At 36.7% G+C, this 25,617-nt stretch overlaps 1 protein-coding gene across 16 annotated transcripts in view; it reads left to right on the forward strand.

Moving 5' to 3' along the window:
- The window catches only part of adgrb2 (adhesion G protein-coupled receptor B2), a 232,946-nt gene that overhangs the window by 109,495 nt on the left and 97,834 nt on the right, over positions 1-25,617 (forward strand). For 14 of the 16 annotated variants that reach the window (XM_043217683.1, XM_043217691.1, XM_043217679.1 and 11 more), the window contains exons 3-8: positions 6,672-6,752; positions 9,072-9,257; positions 16,152-16,316; positions 21,803-21,967; positions 22,698-22,862; positions 23,981-24,082. In XM_043217683.1, coding sequence (XP_043073618.1) covers positions 6,672-6,752; positions 9,072-9,257; positions 16,152-16,316; positions 21,803-21,967; positions 22,698-22,862; positions 23,981-24,082 — 864 coding nt within the window. The remainder of the gene's footprint in view (positions 1-6,671; positions 6,753-9,071; positions 9,258-16,151; positions 16,317-21,802; positions 21,968-22,697; positions 22,863-23,980; positions 24,083-25,617) is intronic. The other 2 variants (XM_043217688.1, XM_043217687.1) reach the window with 2 other exon arrangements.

The raw sequence follows: 25,617 nt of genomic DNA on the forward strand, positions 1-25,617 counted from the left end.
GTGGTTTAGACTGTGTTTTAATAGCATGGAAATGTTTAGAATTTTTAGGATTTGTTTTTACAGTTATCTTTCTTGGTGTGAAGGGGCATATAGTACCTCGTTTTACAAGATTAATTTTTAAAGTTATCATACATTTATTTTTGTTTAAAGAAAAGTGTATTGTGGATTTTATTACTGGACAATAGTTAGTTATCAGCAATGGCACTATCAGAATATGCCAGGAATTTAAAATCAGATCACTGTTAATATGTTCCCCTGTCAGCTTCCTATTATAGACCTCCTTAAATGCACACACATAGCTTTTTTTTTTACAATAGCAAATCCTGAAGTCACATTGCAGACTTGGCCCTGACACATCAATTTATGTTGACAAGAAGATACATACATAAATAAACACACACACATAATTGTGCCGAGTAGGTCACACATGCTGTGGTGTGTAGTCATAAATAGCCCTGTGAGCACATGCACTCGTGTACACGCTCAGGGTCTAGGGACGTGTGCATAAAACATGGACAGTCAGAGGAGAGAGATGTGGGCATGAAGACGCATAAATCACTTCTTTTGTGTGGCTCAGTGAGTCAGATGGAATCACCACATCAAGGATATGTGAACACACACACAAGATAGTATTTACAGATTCGGAGAATAAGTGGAGCCAAAAAAATTACCCACATTAAAATTAAACCACAATAATACATGCATTCAAGCACATAGAAACAATGATTTTATCATGTTGACAGACAAAACCCACTGACCTCTACAAATCATTACTAGAATGAAAAGAAAAACTAAGGAAAATTCTGTCAATGAAGAAGCATTAAAGCTATCTAGCTTCAAAAAGGATGCAAACACCATAAAAGCATCGAAAAAGTGGTTCATGTAATTGTTAAAATTGTAAAAGTCCTCTCAGTAAAGTAGCTTGGTGCGAGAAGCAGCCCTGAATTTGCATTATAATTCTCAGTTATCAAGTTATTAACCGCCGAATCATTAAACGAATCATTAAATGATTCAGCCGGTTGACCAAGAACCAAATCAGTCAGATTTATAAATGAATCATTTAAATATGTTTTGTGAACTGGATTAACGGATTCATTTAACAAATCTGACTCAAAAGGACAGTTTGTTCTACTATACTTCTCTCATGAACTCTGATGCATGAGGTCAGGTGAAGTGCGGATAGCAAGTATTTCAGTGAAAAGCACTTCTGGGTGAATTATTCATTTTCTATACTATTGAAAGCTCCGGGGAGCACGATAAAGGTCAGTTATCTAAAGGCTTATTTTTTCCCTCTTTTTTTTTAATACCTCTATTGATTCTTTATGCTTGTTTCTACCGCCTGTCTAACTCTAAATCCCATCGCACCGCTCTGAGTTCCGGTCATAATTGTTTTACTGGGGAGGCCCAGCACAGTGTGCTGAGCTAAGGCTTTTGTATTATTTACTTTCTATTTGTACCTTCGTGACAGTCGAGAACGGATATATGCTTGTTATAATAACTGTCCACCCCTACCGGAGGTTGACGGACAGGTCGTATTTACCACTCACAGAACTCTGCGGAGCGTGGGAGAGCCGGAGAGGAGGAAGGATGCGGAGTGAATTGTTGGGGTTTTAAAGTTGTTGATGTTGCTGTGGAGAGGCAGGCTGAGGGGTGTCAGGCGTCTGCTGGAGATGCATCGCTGCCGTGCCGTGCTGATAGATTCTCTTGCTGATCCTGCTGCCGATTTTTCTTCTGCTACATCTGTTTTATGTCGAGCTGGCTGGTATGGTGCCTCGCTGCGGTTTGTTTCAAAGCTAAGTGTTTTAGTTTACTTCGAGATGTACTTTTCACAAAGCATTACCAAAATACACAAACGGACTCTTTTGTGCGCTAAAATAGGGATGCGCTGAAGTGCACGCTTTAAAAGTCAGGTTCTGCTGACAGGAAAGATGTGTTTGCATAGGACACATTTTTGTGTGTTGAGAAACGGAACAATGTGGATTTGTGTATATATGCTTATTTATCATAGACTTCACAAAATTGTTCTTTAACTTCAAGCATCTCTTAATTTAACGTGTATTTATTTATATTTGCTTTATTTTTGAACGGAGCCTTTCAATGAATAGCTTGCTAATTAACCCATCACTTCTAAATATAATAAACAATCCATAATGTATATTTCCCATTTTTATGTAACACACAAATTAAAAATGTATTAATATTTGGCCAAGGTACAGTGATTAAGAAATTTAAGGGTGTAAAAAAGAAATTTGCCTTTAAAGTTGTCCAAAAGTCCTTGTAAATAAATTTTTGATGTATCTAGTGTGTGTGTATATATATGTACTGTATATATGTATCACGAACCTAATCCTTGAAAACCAATAATCAAAGTAGTATTGAATTTTATTAGCAGACATTAAAAATGTATCAGCTATATTGTAAAAAATAATTATTGATAAGTCGACCATAATTTGAATATAATATGGAAAACTGTTCGACATTGCTAACCGACTATTTACTTTGACCTGTGTTTAATGTTGCTTTAACTGATGAATGCAGTGTAGCGTCTTTAAACACCCAAGTTCATTATTGATTGTTTCGGATGGATGCATGTGGATGTTCAGCACACTGTGCTTTACTTGAACCCAAGTGAGTAATACAGACACACCGCCAGGCTGTTTAATTAAATGGCTTCAATTTGAGCTAACCGCTTAAATTCATTTCCGGCTTCCAAGAACAAGCTGCTAGAGTGGCGGAAACATAATTCAACCTCTCATTTAGCGCTCAAAGTGCTAGCGTCAAATACACACACGCACTCACCGAATGGTGGAAATAAGTACAGTTGGCTCTCAAGGGGAAATGTACAGAAGACGTCCCAGGATGATGAACATCTGTTTAGTGTGCTGGACTCTTAGGCAGGTTACACACCCCACTGCTGCAGCCATCTCTAGAGAATCCTGCTTTAACACATGACTGAGCTTCAGCTTGAGAATAAAATATCGACGCGGAGAAGAAACTGAGGTTTTGTACTGTTACATATATAGATTGAGCTTCTCTTCTGTGCTTCTACTGTAAAAGTAAAGGCATTTGAAATGCGCTTAAAGGAAATCCATTTTTCAAGCGATGCATTAGTGAAAGAAATGTTAGCATATTGGTATGATTTCTGAAGGATCATGTGACACTCTGGAGTAATAGCTGCTGATAATTCGCCATTGCCATCACTGGAGCATTTTTATATTGCAAAAATTCATTCATTCATTTTTAATTGCAGTAATATTTTTAAAATTATTATTATTTTAACTGCATTTTGATCAAATAAATGCAGCCTTGGTGAGCATTGGAGACATTTTTGTCCTTTCCTCACAAAGTGCTTAGTATACAAGTCATATGGATTACTTTGATGGTGCTTTTGTGTGTCTTTTGTGTGCATTTGCAGCTTAAAAGCACCAGTCTCCATTTCCTGTCATGTTACACGTAAGAAAGAAAGTCATACAGGTTTGGAAAAACATTCTGTGTGATTGAGTAAAGTATAAAAACACTACTATTGCTTTAAATCGTGAAAGGCACTGTATGATGACTCAGTTTACTCTGAAGCACGGTCAAGATGAAGCCTAATGAAGCGTGGGCCGTTTCCTTCTCAACATGTGGATGTTATTGGATGCAGGCTGGACACTCTGTGAAATACGGCAGGAAGGAGCCGGGCGGTGGTTAATAGAGATGTTATTGTGAGGAAATTGAGAAATCAAAGACATGAAGAAATGAGAGGTCATAGGGTACACTTCAGCCCAGAATATATGTCTGATATGAAGATAAAAGATGTTTATTTTATCTCTGTCTTACCAAACCGCTCTTTTCACCCTTTGCCGAATAGAGACAGTGGCGTGGACCCGACGTAGAACAACAGGCGCAGAGGAGAGGCACGACGTAGGAGTGAGATACAAAAAGCTAGCAGAAACAAACCCCCGCCTTTCCTGACACCGCTATTGTCTTTTCCGTGACAGAGTAAATTAGTGTGATCGTCTGCGTATGCGTCTGAGCTATCATAAGCGTATTAACACAGGCCCTGCGGGAAGCGCTGGTAATCAGGTCTGTTTGACAGAGCCAACAGGGGGAAGTCTCTGGAGTATCCATCCATCCCATGTGCTCCAATGTATATGATGCAGCTCTCTTTGCTAATAAATGCCTGACTCCCTTTCTTATGCACTACTGTGTGTTTTTCTTTCTCACTGTTTCTTTTGTCTCTTTGTTTTCTTGTTCTCAAACGTCTTATAGTCATTAGCATCTATCTTTAGGTTCCCGTGCTATCTATCTGTCTGTCTATCTATCTATCTATCTATCTATCTGTCTATCTAATCACTTATTATTATTGCTATTTTTCCCCCAAATTATATATACATGGACATCCACACATGTGGATATATATATATAATTTATATTATTTATTTATATTCTATTTAGTTTTTTAGAAGTGGTATATATTGTCTTTCATCTGTTCTTTTATACGACGCGCTTGTCTAGCGGCGGGACGAGCTCCTTCACGCACCCTTCCTGGACCCACGAGGACACCAGCGTGCATGCACGGGGAAGAGACCGGTTCTATTTAGTTTTTTAGTATATATATATATATATAATTTATGTTCTTTTATTTTTTTATTCTATTTAGTTTTTTAGAAGTGGTGGCTTAAATAGCACGCTGTGCTTTAGAAAAAGAAGTTGTCTTTCATCTTTCATAAAGCACCATTGCTACAAACATACACATTCAAATCGATGTCTGTGTTGCGTTTCACAATGTTTTTGGAGTCTTGAGCTTTGCACTTTTATACGGCAGTGTCAAGTTAAAGTCACATTCTGTTCCATTCTGTCTTTTGAAAATATGCATTACAAATCTGTATATTAAAAGCAGCACATTTACTGAAACTTTTCTTTGTTTATAATCCATTTTTTAAGCATTCGGTTTATATATTCTGTGTCCTACATTATTGAAACGGGTTTATATCTGTGCAATAGTATTTGCATTCAAAATCCTGTCTGCACTGACCTGTGAACTACTTTTCACAGCGAAATAATAGAAACATAAACACGCAGTCTGTGGGGTGCTTCATTCTGCGCCTGTTGACTAAGATGAATTCAGCATTGGGTTTTAGGAACTCACTGAAGTATAAATCACCCCCCCTTCCCCCCTCACCCCCCCTTTTTTTGTTCATGTTGAGGATGTGTTTCGTGATTGTGAATTATTCTAAGCACCCATAAACGCTCATGGTAATTTACAAAGAGCCTCAGAGAATCCACTCATTTTCTAGTGTGTTCTTCCTGCTACATCTTATGGAAATCCTTTCTTTCCTGCATATTCCGGTGGAATTTATTAGCAACCCACGCTCATCTTTTCACGCACTTGGAGCAAAAGGTCAAGTCGACCAATCAGCTCCAGAGAAGAGAGTGCCGCACGCTGAATAAGTGTATTGGGCACTCTATACATTAGAGACAAACAAGTCAATGTTAAAAGTGCAAACATTTAAGAGAGAGAGAGAGAGAGAGAGAGAGAGAGAGAGAGCAAAAAATAGCAAACACACACACACACACACACACACTGGTCTCCATGTGTAATTGTAGACACATTGTTTCAGTCTTTCTCTACCACTGGTTAAGAGAAAAAAAAAATAACAGCAAGAAATTAAATAAATATTATAAATTTTATATCTCACCAGTCTGAGGTTATTTCAAATAAGCCTGAATTGTAAAATTCATAATCGCAAAAAATATTTTTTTAATTTTTATTTTAATTTTATTTTACTTTTTCAGTAAATTTCTTCATTTCATTAAATTCACAATTATTTCCCCCTATACAATTTTCAGTTTGTTCTTAAAAAAAAAAAAAATAAAATCCTAGGAATAAATAAAATGTGATTGCAGCTAATTTGAATTAACCACAAACACTATATTTTTAGGTTGAGGTGTCAAAAAGAGTTAATCCTTGGATTCATTTGGTTTGTGCAGGCGCTCATGACTCTACACACTGAACGTGCTCATTACATTCAGCAAAGTAGACAGGGAATTAGCCATTTTCCACTAAACTTCACTTTTTGGGGGCAGGTATAGTCTCATCTGAGCGAGGAGAAGTTGAAATATATGCTCTCATGAGGGTGTGTTCACATTATGGGGGATTTTCATGTGCCCGAGGACTAGGCCAGATATAGAAAACACTTTGGTGACAGGTCTCTGTTGGCTTATGTAGGTTTACTCAGGAGCTGCTACAAGATGAGGTTTGTAGCAGCACGCTTAAAATGTTCCTCACACAATGGTGAGATTTACATTTCATTCAAGGACAAGGAGAAGCTCGGTGGAGAGATGTATTACATTACTGTGTAAATGTAAAACAGTGCTAATAGTATGTGTGGGCTTTAGCATTTGTGATTGTACAACTGTATGCGTCAGTTTCATACTAATAAAGACACGTTTGTAGCAGAGTATTCTCTCTAGATGGTACTGTATGGATGCTTCCAGCTCTAAAATCTGTTTGGATGAGTCACAATTGAGGCATATATATATATATGGGTGTGTGTTTTTGTGTGTGTGTGCTCTGTATCATGTTCCTGTTGCCACCACTTCATGAAACAATAACATTTCTATATCCCACACATGGCCTATCATATTCTGTTTCTTTAGTATAATGGTTTTGTCATGTGTTTGTCCAGAACCTGATGATGATGAACAGAAGGTGAAGACACAAAGGCCACGGTCAGCTGACCAGCCGGGTGTGTTTCAGGCCCAGACAGGTGAGTCTTTTATTATTAAGCAAAATTACATTTCAGAACCACGGACAGCGCTTTGATGTTTTTCAAGTGATGAGCAAGGTGTCTGAAAATAGCAACTCATTTAGGATATATATATATATATATATATATATATATATATATATATATATATATATATATATATATATATATATATATATATATACATATATATATATATATATATATATATACATATATATATATATATATATATATATATATATATATATATATATATATATATATATATATATACATATATAGCTATGTAGTGTATGTGTAGTACAGTGCTATGATGCTGTACATTATAAAATGCAATAAAAAAAAAAACACTTTTCAATTTTACTTATTTGTTGCTGCTCATTTGGTTCTTATTATCATCAGTAATGATATTTTGTGGGAATCATATTTTTAAACAAAATTTTTTAATGAATTAAAGTTCAAAAGAATAGCATTTTTTATGAACAGGCATCTTTTGTAACATTACAAATGTGTTTAGTGTCAATTGATCAAGTTATGTTGTCCATTTGTAAATAATAATAAAAAAAATCTTAAGCGTCAGAACAATTTTGAACAAAAAAACAACTCTGTTTGACAATTTAAGTCTCCACAAAGGTTTAAGTCCCCATCAGTATATAAAAACAGCTTTTCACGATCACACACACATTGAAATAATACATAAATATTTGCATTATATAATGCATATATAATACACAGCACATTTAAATTGGAGTCAATTTATTTTTAGGTCGAGTTCTCACTATTAACTAAATATTATCTGTGAGTTTTGCCTCAATAAACTGCTAATTACCGCTGTTGTTAGATTGATAAGTACTGCTATTGTAGTCTTTACGTTTAGGCATTGGGTAGGATTAGGAACGTAGAATATGCTAGTGCAGAATATACAGCCCATATGCTAGTATATGCAACTTGTTACTAGTGAAAATTGGCCCCTGTACTGAAGTGTTGTTACCTAAAATTATTATAACATTTAAAACAGAGCAAAAGGAATGTTTTCATGTTGAAGTAATTGTCATTGCACCTTTCTCCCTCTTCAGCCTCCATCTATGTGAAAGAAAACTTATGTGCATAAACTCCCACTGGCATCCCTGTCCCCATCAGCCCCCTACCCTCTATTCTCCACCCATCTGCTCCGCAAATAAGGCTAAGCTCTGACTCACCACATGCAAATGAAGATGTAATGCGATTACAAGACGTGCAATTAATTTGATTTGCCCATTCACTTCGTGATGTCGCCTCTATCCAAGGACACGGCTTTCAAAAATGACAAAAAACGACTAGGGAACTTTGCGTGCCGTATTCCCACCCGTCACGTTCAGCCCAAGCTGATAGGGTTGGCTCTGTGTGCTGCTGACCTTGCAACACCTTTTAAGTTGCTGAAGGCATGGAATGGATTATTGGAGGTATTTGTAAAGGCTTTAAAGAAAAAGAAAGAGCTTTTCTGATTTATTCATGTGAATGTATTGTGGTGGTATAACATAACACTTTAAAGAAACACACCACTAAAAAATATATATATATATATATATATATATATATATATATATATATATAAAATTCCAGCTTAAACAGTTGAGTTTTACAGTTTTTGAATTCATTGAGCTGATCTCTGGGTTTGGTGGTAACACTTTTAGCTGCAGCTTAGTATAGATCATTGAATCTAATTTAACCTGTAGCATCGTTCTCAAAACTGGCCAAAGAGTTTCAATATTTTTCCTATTCAATTCTTATGTAGTTGCATTGTCTACTAAAATAGAAGGAAAATTAAAAGTTGCAATTTCATAGACTGATATGGCTTGGAACTATGTTCTCATTCCTGTGTAATAATCAAGGAATTTAGAATATTATGCAGTGCTTAGAAATGCTGGGCGCTGAGAGCTGGGGACAATTTTCAGGCACAGAGTAATATCATTGTGCCTTATGCACCCATGGTACGGCAGCTGTCTTAGTACACCGTGTAACTACAGAAGAGTCAAGTTTTAAATAGAAAAAATATCGGAACTCTTTGGTCATTTTGAGCGAGATGCTACTGGTCTAATCAGAATCCGTTATTTATGCTAAGCTGCAGCTAAAAGTGTTATCGTCAGACCCAGAAATCAGCTGAATAGATTCACAAATGTTGAAAATCAACTGTTTAACTCTAGGGAAGTTGGAAACTGAGCCTACTTTCAAAAAAGTGTTGCCATGTTCCTTTAAGACTGATGCTGAAGTCCGTTGTTTGAGCATGGGTCAGCAATTTCAGGATTTTTCCTTTTCTCTCCGTCTTGTGTTTTATAGGTGACCCAGCAGCGGAGGAGTGGTCTCAGTGGAGTGTTTGTTCGCTGACATGTGGGCAGGGTTGGCAGGTTCGTTCTCGTTCATGTGTATCCTCTCCATACGGGACCCTCTGCAGCGGCCCGCTGAGGGAAACCCGACTCTGCAACAACACTGCCACCTGCCCAGGTGAGCCGCAGCATCAAGCAGGTAGAGTACCACCATGCTTTTGGATACCCATCTACGCAGTCACACTTTCTCACACACTGCATGAGCAGGTCAAATATCACGAAACGTTAGCTGAATGTTTGCTTTTGCTTTGTAAGTAAACATTGGCCAGTGCATGAGAAGAACCAGATGATTTGGTTAGTATTACCTCACACATTTACTGCCTTCACTGCATGCTCGTAGTACATGTGGAAGTGCATATATTGAGCACTGTTGAATCTCTTTGTACTGCATTGATATAAATCAAGCTGTTTCGGTCTGTTTTTTGTCCATGTACTTGAGTATGTACACGAGTTCGATGTGCATCAAGGTTGTGTGATTAGTCTCACTCTTATTTGTTTTATTTTATTTTATTTTTTTGCACGTCTGCACATTGGGTTTCACCAGAATGTGTACCGGCATGTTAAAAACACACCGTTGAATGGACATTCGCAGTCCTGGATGCTGATTGGTCAGTTCAGCATTCCAGAGGTGCTACAATACACATTATACAACAGGGAACTTTCACTGTTTGTATCACTCAGCTTGTATGTGTTGGTTCCAGGCGGACTGTCTGTCAGTCTGTGTGTTAGAGGTGGGGGTTTTAGACTCTTCTTGCAGGTTGCATCGATACGCCAGTAGGTGACGACAAGTGACTGTCCTCGTGAGTGAGTCATTGAATCGTTTATTTCAATCGATTTTGTTCAATAACACTGATTCATTCAGGAACAAAACAAGACACTGACCTCATGAGTAAAAGAAAGATCAATGCTGTCGGTGCTTGTTGGAATGTTGGGTTGTTTTAATTAAATAACTGTAGGCTGTAAGCCGTGAATGCTGACAATACGATTTAGTGTGCACACATTATCTATTCATTTAGCTGATTTAGGATATCTTCTACTTTGCATTAATTAATTTGCTTGATGTAAACTGCTGTTCAAAGGTTTGTTGTTTTTTAATCACAAAGCATTTTAAAAAAGTACCATAGTTTCCATAAAAAAATATTAATCAGGGTTATTTTTATTAATATTGTTGTTTTCAATGATGCAAAGTATAATTTCTGAAGAATCATGTGATGTTGAAGACTAATGTAATAGTTGCTGAAAATAAATTACTAATAAATAAATAAAATTTTAAAATGTATTAAAATAGCTTATTATTATTTTAAATTACAATATTAATTCACATTTATTTATTTATTATATATATTCTTTATGCTCAAATAACCTTTGTGAGACTTTCAAAAACATAAACATTTTACAAAACCCAAACTTTTGAGCAGTGGTGTACATGTCATAGGCTCGTATATGTATCGCAGCTAAACTGTCTTCAATACATAGCACAACAATTCATACCTTATGGCTTGAAACCTTTCCCAATCCACAAACCTTTTTGGATCTGATCCTTCTCTCTTCATTGTTGCTGCATTTGTATTGTTTTGAAGATGGATGGAGATGTCTATAGTGAAGACCCCCTGTCAGCCTAAATAAATTGACCAGAGGCTTTTTGAATGATGTTTCTACACAGTTTTAAGCGCCGAGTAGTAGATGCAAATCTTAATGCTTACGAGGCATATACAGCTCGCCCTTTGTTTCGCATCATCAGCTGTGTAAGTCCTTCTGTGTGTTAATTCTATATTTATGTAAAACAGGATAACTTAATTTACCTCTCACTTGTACGTTCAGCCTGAGATCTAATATTCAGCGTCTGGGCTTTGATGAGATGGTTGCCATGTTCAGCACTGGGCGTTTTTTAGTCTCTCCAAGAGTGCGGATCAGCGCTTTAGGATGTGATTTAAGGACAGCGGCAAATGATCTCAGCCGAGCGAGCAAGACTGAAGAGAATCAAAGTGAAGGATTTCTCCTGGAAATATCTGCTTGCTGAGAATTGATTCTAAACAGCGATCGATGGAGCTCAGATATGAGCGACATTACGTTCAGACATGCAAACTTTTGGAATGCATAGATTTTCGATGCTTAGTTCAGAAAAGAAATGCTTGCTGTTGGGTTTTTTGTTTTTTTCTTTTTTACAGTTTTGGCATACTATTTATGCTGACAACATAAGCAGGCAAGCAATATTTACTAAATGGACAGAAAAATTGACAGAGAAAGGCAATGTGAACCGGATCAGAGCAGCATGTGTGTGCCTGCATGTGTTCATAGATTATTTTCAGTCCGCAGGAAGTGTTAAACAGGGATGCGCACTGGCGGGTAGGGACCGAGTGTCTTTGAGATTAGCCTGAGCTAGCGTAGCTTCAGTATAGTTTAACGCTCAATGGAAGTCCCTTGGTCCTCTTTTTGGCTTTCGTTCAAACGGAACTTAATTGATTTGCGAAAGCAATTATGGCCAGGTTTATTTAGTTTGGAGGAGAGTTATTATTCAAAATTGATCAAGCACAGCCTTCAAATAAAACGGGTACTTTTAAAATAACAGCAATTCTGGCTGCAGTCTTAAATTACCCTCTGTTTGCTCATTAGCTAATCCCAATCTAGAGCTCAGTCTAATTTGTGGACACAAGCCATCGATAGCTGTTTTCATCAGAATTAACACTAACAAGTTTGTTCTCCATCGGTTTCTCCGGAATTGTATGGTATGCTTTACGATGTAACCTTTTAGATCGGTTTGTTTTTTTACGACTTTTTCCAGACTAACGTAAACGATTAAATATTTAATGCGCACAAAACCACCGCCATGTAAAAAAAATCATGGACTTTTAACTCAAAATGACTATATATAGTGGTCGCGACAACTAGCCCTAATCTCCTCTGTAACGAATATGAAAGAATGTGGTTTTCTTCTCCAAACAAAGGCAAAGATATCAGTCAAAAGGTTTCCATGGCAAGATCATAAGTTATCTGCAATTCTAAACCTTGGTCCCAGTGAAACCCAAAATCTAAATTAATCTTTTCATGATAGCCTTAAGAAATTCCTCTCAGTGCGTTTGAGGATGTGTCTAGCCCTGCTGCATATCATTGTGTCTGGGCAGCAGAGCAGTGCTAGGCCAAACGCAATCTGCTCAACTTTAATGAAGGAACACTATTCAAAGCTTACGGCTCTATTGATAAATGGAATCTTATGCAATTATCTCAGACAGGTAAAATGACTCAGGAGACCTGGAGTCAAATGAGAAAGCAAACTTCTTAAGTAAACTTCTGATGGACGTATTTATGAAATTATTATTATTATTATTATTATTTTATTTACTGCCAATTTGATTGCTATTTTGGGTGTTAGTCATCCAGAGCCTGTTAATATTTTTAAATTTAATTGGTTTTTTTTTGTCCTTTTTGAAATGTATTGGAATACTCAAATGAAGCAGTACATTAATGCTGTTGTCCAGGATTATAGGTGATGCGTTGCCCAAATTGGAACACAGCTCTAGTTCAAATGCGACAATTACCTTATTGTTCATTCTGATGAAGCTTTGGTGCTTGACAATATACCCAGTAATCTTCTTTTTTTTTTTTTTTTTTTTCTATTGGTAATGTAATTTTTAAACTTTTTTGCACGCATTTATTCCGCTATAATTACTGTTTGTCATTAAGCTGATGTTAAATTTCCAGTTTAGAACTGGCATGTCTCTTTAATTTTAATAGAATATATTTAGTGCAGTAAAATGTATAAACCTGGGTCCTGAAGAAAAACTAAATAAAGCCAGTGTGTTCAATGAATCTTAGGGCAAAAGGGGCAATTGCACCTATTAACCAACAGGTGGTGCTATGCATTTGTTTTTGCCCTTTAAACCTAGTGACGCATCAGACTACAGGGATTCAAGGATAACTCATTCATCACGGCTTTTTAAAGGGTAACTGCATCCGTTATAACTGCAGTCGCTGTTGGTCTTAACTGATATAAATAATATTTACGACATGTAAACAACACTGAACAATGGCTACAGGCTGCGGAGCCACAGAACAGAGTTTTCTGGTGTTCTAGAAAGGCTCTGAGGGGACATTGATCTATTGGTTTGAGGATTGTTGTCTGCCCCGCACTCCCGGTTCACAACCACATCTCTCTCCACGCCCGTTTATTTATTTCTGTCTGTCTAGTCTGCATCTCTACCTTTCATCATCAAACCGTACTGCTTTTTTTTGCTGTTTTTTTTTTTCCTGACTGTGGACTGGTGGTCAGTGTGTACCTGTTTTTACGTTTCTTTCTCTCTTCCTCCACCCCCTGCGGGGAGCGGATAGACGGGCTCTGGGTCTCTGCATGAGGCAGCACAGACAGTGATTTGATGGATGTGGCAGTACGTAATGTGGTCTATAGAGAGGCAGTGAGCACTGCGGGCACATCAGCCCAGTATTCAACCTCTCCCCATGCCACACAAAATCAGTGCTGTTATCCTAGCCGCACGTTTCACCCTTTAAAGCTCGCAATCAACAGCGTCATCAGGATAAAACCAATGAAAGAGTGTTTGGAAGTCCAGGTGAGAATAGACTGCCAGGGACTGTTAGCCATGGAGTTCAAAGTTAATTATTTCTGCAAAAAGCTCTTTTCAAAGTCTTTTATTTATTTTTAAATCTTTAAAGCTTTATTTTTAATTTTAGCTTTATTTTGAAGATGCATTGCACCAAATTTAGTTAAGTTAGTGGTGTCACAGGATTTTTTTCTTCTTTTTAAATTTTTTCCCTCTTGTTTTAAAAAAGTTTGGGTACGCATATTAGCATATTTTTAACATATTTATTCAGTTAATTGCATTAATGTCTTAAAATTAATCCTAATTATTTACTAGGCATAATTAGGTGGTTATTTGTTTTTAAAGCATCATTGTCTACAATCCTATTCAAACCTGCACCTGTAACCTATTTTTAGGTCAGTACACCATGAATTTTGGCTTAATTGCAGAAGACAGTTAGAGGCCTAAATGTACAAATGCATGTTTGTTTGGTTTTTTTGTTACTGATTGTCTAATTTGATCTGCTGAAGAGGGCAGAAAGTGACTCTGAAAGTCAGCTTTTGTGTCCAAGTTGTTTGAGCAACAAGTACCTCTTTTTTCTACCTGTCCAGCCCTCTCTCTCTCTCTCTCTCTCTCTCTCTCTCTCTCTCTCTCTCTCTCTCTCTCTCTCTCTCTCTCTCTCTCTCTCATTCAAGCTCTTTTTTTTTTTTTTTTTACTCTTCGTGCTGTATGTGCAGCTGAGCCATGGCTCCTTTGAGCTTTGCACTACAGAGCGCTATCAATTATTTATCAGCATGCATAATTCACAGTACATCCCTGCTCTACACTGAGGAGGCCTTACAATCTCTCCCTCGCTCTTTCCAAAAGCCCTCTCCAAAATCTCCTTCTCCGTCTCTTTTACTTACTCTTTCTTTTGCCCCTTTCTCCAAATCCTGGCCAATTCTCTTGCCTTCCATCCCCTGTCAGGATCCGTTTTTCTTTCTGTCCTCATCTGAATCACTCTTTTCAATCTTTTCCACCCTTCCATTCTTTTCCTTTTCAGTTTTCCTTGCGTATTTTGCTTTATATTGAAGTCCGTCTTCTGTTTTTACCGTCAGTCCACACATCGAGCACTTCCTCTGTTTTTGTCAACTCAGATCATCTCCGCTCTTCCGCTTCCAAAGATCCCTACAGTTGGTCAGTCTAGAGGAAACGTAAGGGGAAGAGAATCAGTTAGGCTCGTCTGGATGGTTTTGTGGTTGGTTTAACTGTTGTCGCACTGCAGTGGTTTGTGAGAGGTCACTCACATCCTCAACCATAACATCTCATCAAGCCCACGGTCATACTGTTTGTTCTGTTCCAAAACCTAGCTATCAAGAAACCTAGTAAGCTGTTTTCATGAGAAGAAATGCAAGATATTTCCAACGCAAAGACGCAAGGTTTTATATGTTACATAATTAAAGCTTTACCTTCTTTATTTACATATATCCACTAAAACATAAGCTCTCTCACATGGCTTGTATTGAAACTACTTAAATTAACTTATTATTATTGTAGTTTTATTACATTTAAAAAATATAAACTGATGTCATTATATCACAGTTTCTGTCTATATAATCTCATCTGTATTGAAACAATTGTGAAATATATTTTATATCTATGATAAAGAATTTCTAAAAAAAAAACGTAATGATTCAGAAACCCTCCGCCTTCCCCAGCTCCACCTGTATAGATCTGCTATGGGGTGATTCATGTATGCAGCACGGGGGTTATTTCGTCTATGTTTCATCTAAATTGAAAAAAAAAAAAAAAAATGTAAATGAAATTTAATAAAAAAAATGATAAGCTGAAAACAGTTGTGTGGTGGGTCCTTTTTTTGTAAGGTCCAAATGTCGTATGTTTCAATTTCAGCTAGAATGTTGTCTTCAAAGGCAGCTCACTAGGTTTTGGAACAGAGCCGGAATCCAAAACAGCTACTAGAGTCATACCTGAAAGTTCAAGATCTCCATATGACTTCTATTAAAAAAAGATTTTAAGCATACATCTAGGGAATACTTATTTCGGAAGTCACTCAACATAAAACGAAATGGAACACATATCGCTTTTATTGATATTCAAAAAATCCTTCAGGGACACAACCTCATTGAAATCCTCTCGGCAGGAACACAATCAATTGGACACGTTTCACGATCAAACGGTGCATTTCATCTAGTTTTGCTCTACCCATGCCTTGATCTTTTGCACTTTGGTGCTCCTTCTTACAGGATAAGTGACGTTTCATTCATGTTATACATGCTTTTTCATTTTCATTTCCTTTTCTGCCCCTCAATCCTTGATCTGAAGGCGTCATCCACTCTGTCATTTGACGGTTCAGGCCCGGTCTGTTGGTGGCACTCCTGGTTTTATTCTTCAGCTGGGCATGGTTTTGCCTCTGTGTGCTGTTTCTGGCTCCTGAAGGACCCCTCGACCCACCTCCCTTCATCTTCCATCATCCCCATTGGTGGTTTTGTTGGTGTTTGCAGTGCATGGGCTGTGGGAGGAGTGGTCTTCGTGGAGCCTGTGCTCAGTCACGTGTGGACGTGGCACTCGGACCCGGAGCAGGATCTGCGTGCTCCCCCAGCATGGAAGCAAGGGCTGTGGAGGGCCCGAGGTGCAAACCAAACTCTGCAATATAGCTGTATGCCCCGGTTAGTACTAATCTCCATTTCCTCATCTGCCAGTATGCTCTCTCTTTTCCTTTTCTAAATCCCACAGTATGTTCTGCCTTTTCACTCTTATCACAGTGGGTCTCATACTCTAATAATTGCATGTGCATAGATGTGCAGAAAAGATTTGCATGAAAAACCTTACATCAAATTATAATGCACTCTTTTTTCAAAAGTTAGTCAGTGTATAGTATAATAAAATATAATATAATATCCTTTTGGTGGCCACAGTGCAATTATTCACATTTATTGTTAGTATAAACAAATATAAAAATATATATGTTACCATTTTGTAATTCATTATATTATATTATATTATATTATATTATTATTGTTTAATGTAATTGCTTTTAATTATATGCTTAGACCTTTCCTTCATAATAATATTAGTATAAACTATATAAAAACAAGTTATATATGTAAAATATGTAATATAATAAAATTTAATGTAATATATCATTCTTATAAAATTTTTGTCATTTTATATATAATAATAATAATAATAATAATAATAATAATAATAAAAGTATATTTGGTTTGAGTAAACTTGATTTATTTTGTGCATGTATTTATATGCATCTGCACAGAGACCCAGTGTGCTCTGTACTCTTCTAACATCCTCTTCTTTACCCTTTTTCCACGTTGTATGTCATCTCCTGCCTTGTCTCTCTTTTCACATGTCTTCTTCTACCTGACCTTTCCCTTTCCTTCCCGTGTGCCATCCTCTCTGCCTCCAGCTTCACCCCAGTCTGCTTGTTTCACGTCAGTCTCTTCTCTCACCCCTCTGTTCAGTCTCAATCTGAAGGCTCGAGCTCTGTGTTGTCTGCGTTCTCTTTCTGCAGCCATGCCTAGTAGTTTCCTCTGGATTTCATTCATTCATTATGCCAGTCTCAAGCTTTTTTTATTTATTTTTTTGTAGCTGAAGTGCTACTCAAATGGGGGCTCAGCTCGAGTTAGGCTAATCGGAATCGCAGATGAACCAATCACACGTGTCCGCACATGCTGGGGTTTGTTGTTTCTTCTACAGCGCGGATCCCGGCCTCACCCAACAGGATCCGTCTCCGAAATTAGTTATTACCCCACTGAGATGAGCAATAAATCATTTGTCTGTTACGTTTCAATTCATTTTCAGTTTGAACAGTTGCTCCTGCCTGGAGTTGAAGACCTCCATTAGGCTGACAGTTGAAGGGTTAAGGGTGACAGCCAATCACTGTGATTGTCTTTTATTTGAGGAGGCACAAATGAACAGCTGGGCCAGTCCGGCCGAGTGCCTTTTGACTGACAGTGATTACAACCTGTCACAGAGCAGATCTTCCACCTGTCCTCACCCACCGAGAGGCGCCCATGTGTAAAAACATCTCATCCGCCTCATATTCAAATTGCATTCATGAGTGGCTACTGACGTGTAATCTGCTGATATAATTTAACACTGGACTCGACGTAATATACCTTCTCCCAGTTCACATTAAAGGAGGGTTAGCTGTGTGAATCTGAACGGAGTCGTTGTAAACATTGGCGTGTTTACTCCCACATTACTTCAGCTCTATTTGAGAATATGATTACAGTGATGGCTTGCATCTCTGTAATCAAAATGTGAGCAATTTCAGTGTCAGTCTAGTCATTGGATTATTATTGCAAGTTACTCTAATTAATACATTTTTTCTTGTTTGGTAAGAGATTGTACAGTAGTTTTGTAAATGGATAGTAGTCTTAGTTTTAAGTAGCATATGCTGATTGACTTCATAAAAAAAAATCTTTGATCTAGTTTATGCACTGAAGTTTTTTTATGCTCACCGATACAATATAAACATTAATTTCAAATCATAATAATTTTTCATAATGGAACCATTTTTATTAGAGAATATTTTAAAAAAGGTAATTTATTCCAGTGATGATAAAGCTGAATTTTCAGAAGCCATTACTCCAGGCTTCAGTGTCACTGTGTCAGTGTTATTATTATTAATGTTGAAAAATGTTTTTGCTGCTTAATATTTTTGTGAAAATGTCAGTTTGTTTAGTAATTAATAGATTTCTTTTTTAAATAGGCATATTTTGTAATAGTTTTTAATAGTTAGTTTTTGTGTAATCTTTACTGTCATGTTAATGCTTTCTTTGCTGTATAAAAGTTTTTTATTTATTTATTTTTTATCAATTCTTAGGGTTTTCAACCAATCAACCTAGGGTTTTAGTCACGGTTTCACCACTATTGAAACTACGTGCCAACAATAGTGATGATAATATGTATATATTTTTTATTCCATATGCATGCATTAAAAATGCTTTCTTTTTGTTTGTTTGAGAGGGAGAGAGAAAATAAAGAAATGAGGTGAAATGAAGCTAGAAACACTGTGAAGCCCAATGCAAAATTAGTCATGTTCTCAGCTGGAAAAAGCTGATTCTTCAAATAGTGTTAATTTTTCATGTCGTCACCTCAACAAAATAGATGGAAAAGGTTTATTAAAACATTTGCTGAAAAAAAGATTTCGCTTTAATGGACAAATGCACAAGCAGTTTATTATAGTCCACTACATCAGCAGCTTGTCTACAAATTCATCAACTCAGGTTAAAATGCGTCTTGCTGAACATGTCAGAATTAGCTAATAAAACATCGGTGAACCTTCCATTTGATTTGCTGGGGCCATATGAGCTCATCAGTTTATGTAATTCAGCTAAAATAGATTTAGGAGAAATCATAAACCATAAGAAATCAAATTAAATAAAGTAAAGGAACAAGGCCCAGAACTCCTAAGCAACAATCCTGAACACTCAAATGCATCTGTTTGTTTATGTGTGTGAATGAATTACAAGTGAGGGATACTCAAAGTATCCATTTGATGCGCTGAAGTCAGTGTTATTTCCTTAATTATACAGTTGATTTCTCTCTGCCTTTCCCTTTATGTTGTTGTGAAGTAAAGTAAGATGCCATAAATGCTCAGCTGTGTTTGTTGGGTTTCAGCTGCAGCTGCTGTCTCTCCTGGCAACCACGATATGCAGGATCTCTCTCCTCATTGGCTGCTGATTTTATGAGCAATGATGACTCCAATACTCCCATGGAGGCGCAGACAGACAGGCCGCATTTATCCATGTTTATTGAGTTTATGAGGCTTTAGAATATGGTTATTATTTATCATGTTCTTGCTTTGAGATACAAATCCTCCATGATCTCAGACAGAGAATGCAGCTGCATCAGTTGTTTTTTTTTATATATATATCGTTTTGCCAACATTTGAAGAGGTATATTTTTTCTTAATTTTTATTAATATATATTTTTTAAATATTCAGTTTTTTCCTATTCTCTAATAACATGCATTTATGCTGTTGTGTATTTACTGTGTGTGTGTATATGTATGTGTATATATATATATATATATATATATATATATATATGTGTGTGTGTGTGTGTGTGTGTGTGTGTCTGTATATATATGTATATATGTGCATATATGCTACTTGCCTGTCTATTTGTATTACACTGCTCCCTTTTGTAAAATTTTTGTTTCTTCTTTTGGCTACCTTGAAGTAATCTTACACGGTACATTTTTCTCAGTTTGACGAACATCTGCTTTGACAGAGCAAAGGTGACATAGGCGGTTTCGTTCATCATGTGCTCTGTCTTCCTTGGAATCCATTAGATTGAGAGATAATTTGATTTCAGTTCATACCATCAATCATATCGAGATACGCTTGGATGAAATATGAATATCTACCCCAAACCCCCCCTATTTAAATAAGATAAGAATGATATTAGAGGTTAATATGCACAGATCCTGAAATTGCTGCAGAAAGTCAAAAGATGTAACATCTCCCCTACTGTGAAACAGATAGTGCATGCTAGAAAGCATTCATTATATAAACATAAAGCCGTAAGATTAATGGCGTCATTTGATGGATGAAGTTTAAGCATAATTCTTACTTTCGAAGATGCTGAATATGTGTCCATCGAGGCATGTAGGCCTTCTAATGTTTTGCAGAGGATCTTGGGATATGTGATGTGAAACATTTAAAAGTTTATTTTTTTTTCTTTTTCCACAAAACACTGCAGAAATTCATAAATGCTTCAACAAAATGAGTCCTAAGCGATGGGTTTTGGATTAGAGACTTGGGCATCATAAGCGACATGCTCCCGTGTGTTATTTATTTACACTGAAATTCACCAGAAAATTCTCATTAATCAAGCAAGAAATATTCACTACACATTGATCACTTTTTCATCCATTATGCAAAATATCTATCTATTGTTTATTTATTTATTTATTTATTTTTTGTTATGTAGTTGATGGTTAGAGACAAGACCCCAGGCAGAACCTGTACTGCTGTGTTTGCATATTCTCTTGATATCCACAGTTAATCTGCTATATAAAATTAATGTAAGATACGTAATGTCCTTGCTTTTATGCGTAGAAAAACAATGAATAGCAATCAGTAGGTTTTTTTCCCTACCTTTAATTAATTCTTACTCATTTTTGAGGAATTTAAATCTGAAACATCTGCAATAGGCAACGGTCTAACTAAAATTAGCGAAGTTTCACATCAGTTTTAGCATTAATGTTATCAAGCCTCTGTTTAACTTTCTGTGCTTTTAGGATTGTCTCAGTAGTCCATCTCTCTTTAATTAATTAAACAAAATTACTTTTTTCTTTGCACTAGTCTTCTCTGAAACCCATTAGACTACAATTTTCATGAAATGGATGTGTTACTTGGAGCATCTTTAATGTGCTGGTCAAGGTTTATTCTAATAGAATGCATTGTAATTTAATGTTCAGGATGAAGAGGTGATCTTAAAAAGCATTTTTCAATACAGAATTTAAAAAAAGTAAAATATTTAAGGAGGGTTTAAATATGAAATTTATGATGCAATTTCTTTCTACCTGTGTTACGTGGAACCCTTGTTTTATTTAAAGAATGTGTTATGAGGACTAATTTAGAATACACAGTCTATATCTATCTCTCTATCTATCTATCTATCTATATATTTAATTTTGTTTAGTTAAGGCTTTAGTAATTTTGTTGTATTTGTAATTTCTATTGGTTTCTTTTAGTTAGTTTTTTTGTTTTATATATATATCTCTGTGTAGTTTTATATTAAGTTGTAGTGTGTTTAAATGAAAACAAACCAAAAAAAAATATATTATACATGAAATGAAAAAAAGCTTTCAATAGTTTTTAATACTTTACAAATATCCATTACAATCTATATCATAATCACTCAGTTTGTTAAAGTGATCTGACAGGTTTGTATCTGGGTAAGTAAGAGTTTATAAACGTGCTATAGACAAACACAGACCCTTTCTGTACCCCGTCTCTGCCCGTACCTCCGGCCTCCTGTTTCCTGTTTGTGTTTGTCCCTCACTTCTATGTCCTTCTCTTTCCTGTCGTTCCTCCACTTCTGGTACGGTCTTATTCTGTTCTCACCTTTGCCTCTCTCTCTCTCTCTCTCTCTCTGCGTCTCCCTGTGGTTGTGTTTGCAGTGGAGGGGCAGTGGTTGGACTGGGCGGCCTGGTCTCAGTGCTCTGTTTCCTGCGGCTCAGGCACTCAGCAGAGGCAGCGGCGTTGCAGCGTGTCGGTTCACGGCTGGGCAGAGTGTAAGGGGCCGCATGCGGAAACGCGTGAGTGCACCAACCCATCTTGTGGGGGTAAGTTCCTTTCTGGTGGGCTTACAGTCTTAAATTGACAGGTAGTTTATGTGCACAGCTGCAATTTGTTTGCTGTCATGGTCTAATTAATTGCAGCGAACACTCTGAATTGTCTATGGTACCAAACCGCAGAGATTTAACGGTCTGCACCACTCAACTTGTTCCACAGATATGCTGCTGTGTCAGCATATGCCAGTTAGCACCCCTGATAATAATTAATAAGCACAAATTAGCTTCATGCAGGTGCTTTATGACCAAATTCACACTGCAGCTAAATATGGTTGTCACTTCACTTTTAAGTGCTTTCTCATGTTTTATGTAAAAGCTAGTTTAGGTCCTCAAATCTGATTGGCTGAATAGTATTACTGATGCATTATTATAGTATTTGTTGGTATTTTGAGTTAGGTATTATATATATATATATATATAATACCTAACTATATATATATATATATATATATATATATATATATATATATATATATATGTGTGTGTGTGTGTGTGTGTGTGTGTGTGTGTGTGTATTCATTCATTTGTTTTTTGCTAAATTGTTTTCTTTTTATTTAGTTTCTTAATGATAGTAAAGGTGCCAAAAGGTGCTTATATACAGTGTAACAGCACTGAGTCATTAATATTTGTTTTACTGTGTTCTGGTCAAGAGTATAAAAGCTGCATTGTGTAGATGGTCAAGCGTTGTAACTATGTCCCTTGTTCTTATTTTCCTGTGCAGGTGGTGGGAACTGGGGTGCTTGGAATCACTGGGGCTTGTGCTCCAAGACCTGTGACTTAGGTTGGCAGCAGCGGGTCCGTATGTGTGAAGGCACGGGGATCCAGGGTTACCCTTGTGATGGCTCTGGAGAGGAAGTGCGTTCATGTAATGACAAGAAATGCCCAGGTGTGTGTTCATGATTTTTTGTTTTCCTCTTGGCTCCTTCTCTTTTTTTCTCTTTTTTCAACTCTGATTTCTTATACAAAGCAATTGGCTTTTAAAGACAATTATCAGTATGACTCAAACATGTGTGAAGGTCTATGGCCTGTTGAAAGTCAACATATTAAGAAGCTTTCACTGATGTTTTAAAAAAATAAGACTATTTGTAAAAAGTGCCCTTTGCATTGTTATTTCTAACCCCCCCCCCCTTTTTTTTCCTTCAATCAGCCTGTTGTCCTTTAGGCCTCCCTCACTCATTTTCTCTGTCTTTTTCCATATTTAGCATTCTCTCTTCTACTTTGTTTCCATTTTTTCTCTCTTTCAATTGAGACGGGTCATTCTTTACAGAAGGGAATTGTTCAAAGTGCTGCTATGTGTGATTTGTCAGCATGTCAAGCAGCACAGCAAACAGCAGATTTTAATAAGCATGCCGTTGACTGCAGCTTTGGGAGGCTATAGATTAAATAAATGTCAGACATTGCCGCAGAGCTTATATCGGGCACAGGGCTTTGATGGTACCAGAAACTTGAAGACAAAAATCTGTCCGATAGCTTTGTCGGGCTGTATAATGTGTAGATGAAAAAGGTAGGGTTCTGTTCTCCATCTCTCTCAGCTTTCAAACCAGTCCCCTTCTGTTTCTCACCCCTGGGTTGTTCTCGGTTCTGAAGAAGCTTTTGAATGAAAGTTGGAGAGAGATGTCTGTTGTTGTAGTCGCTGATCTTCACAGAGTTCGCCTTGCGCACTGAAAAAACTCATTTTCTTAATCAGTATTTTTTTGGCCTTGTTTTAGTGAAATATCTAGAGACACAACTAAATTTAGATTTAAAATATGATAAATCTATTTGCCATTGGATAAGAAAAAGAGATTTAATTCAACCTAAGTAAATAAGACTTACAACAAAAACTGAATAAAATGATATTTTTTTGGGGTGGGGGTCTAGCTATTTATCTGTTTGTCTTTCTGTCTGTGAAAACAATCAAAAACATTCAATCATCAATAGGCTTTGTATTTAATGCAAATTTCTACAAGCAGTAATTTTCAGTGGTTAATCTCCTATTTTTCATTTCATACTGTTTCATTTCAGCACCTCATGAAATGTGTAAAGATGAGTACCAGTTAGCCATGACGTGGAAGAAAGCTTCAGCTGGAGAGACGGTATACAATAAGTGTCCATCTAATGCCACTGGTACGTCATTCCACACATTCTCTCTGTTAAAACACTGGCAGAAATAAGAAATGTTAAGATCATAGTTTAACCAATAGTGACTTACCCTCTTGTTATTTCAACTAATGGCTAATATTTTGAGCAAGATATAAAAGATAGTTCATACTTTCTATGGCTGTAATGGTCCAAAAAAAAAAAAAAAATCCCACAGATAATGACAGTATATTATGAGTTTATTAATTTAAGTCATCATTCACTGATGAGTCCGTTTTATTGCCAATTTAAGTAATTAAAAATAAAAATCGTTCACATTCAAGCTATCCTATGGACCTGTTTTCCTTCAAACAAATGCAGTCTGAGTTGTATTAAAAGGCTTGGAAGAGCTTGGAAAAAGCTTTTTTTTTTATGTAACTCTGATTGTATTCAACTGAAAAAAGAGTTATAAACCTAGGACAGCTAGAAGGTGTGTAAATCATGAGTGAACTGTCCCTTAAGTCATTATTCACTAATAATCTTCCTCTTGATCTAGTAATATCTGGTTTAGTCTCTGTCTAGGCGAGTAATCGGGAGTTTGCAGATTCTATGGACTAATTCATGACCAGTGTGCACTTTAGTTAAACCCCAGCTTGCTCAAGGGCGACCGTCCCTCTAAAAAGTTTATTGTACATTCATCTGGATAAAAATGTCAGCTAAATGACAAATTACTAGTAAATTAAAACCGCTCAAGAAAAGTTAATGATCCGAGCTTGATTAGCTTCAGAGTGTATGCCACCGCCTACATCACATAAAACTCTAAAACTACAATCTAATGTTGTTTTGGCCATAGCCAAAGATGCCATATCTAATGCAATCTCGGATACATTTGTTTCTTCTCTCTCCGTGACCCCGCGGCTTCATTAAAAGATTTTATGATCAGTTAAACCACATTATAAAACTCCATCAACGGTGCAATCGCTCAGCTTCCAAAACCAACATCTCACAACAGGCTCAAAATAAGTTGGTTTCCACACAGTTAATCAGCATTCAGTTCTTAAGCCCATTGAGATGAATTAGTGGTGTATGAGAGAGAACTTAATGAGGATGTTTACAGCCCAATATGTGCCGCTGCAGAAAGTTAATATAACAATGATATCAAGTCAGATTTTGTCAGATTGGAATGTCAGACGTTGCCGCAGAGCTTACATTGGTCTCAACAACAACAACAACAAAAACCATTCCTTTCTTTGCTAGGCTGTGGATTTAATGTCACACACTGACATGTTGTCGTTTTGGACATGATGACGTTCATGTTTTGTGAATGTTCTATATTGAGCGTTCTGCACTTTTCAAATTGGCTCGAGAGTTTCTAACTCTTCCCAGCGCAGTGGGAAATTTTTGGGGGGTTATTTATGCCCTCAGAGTACAGCGTGCAATCATTTTCAGATACTATTGAAGAAAGACACCCAAGGCGCTCAGTGATTTTTACCTAATAAAAACAGAAAGACCTAATAAATGATGTCTTTGAAGTGGAAGCACAGAGCAGAGTGTTGAATGAGGTCAATGGTGAGCTGTAATCT

This window comes from Puntigrus tetrazona, chromosome 19 (assembly GCF_018831695.1).
Source record: "Puntigrus tetrazona isolate hp1 chromosome 19, ASM1883169v1, whole genome shotgun sequence".
NCBI classification, from domain to species: Eukaryota; Metazoa; Chordata; class Actinopteri; order Cypriniformes; family Cyprinidae; genus Puntigrus; species Puntigrus tetrazona.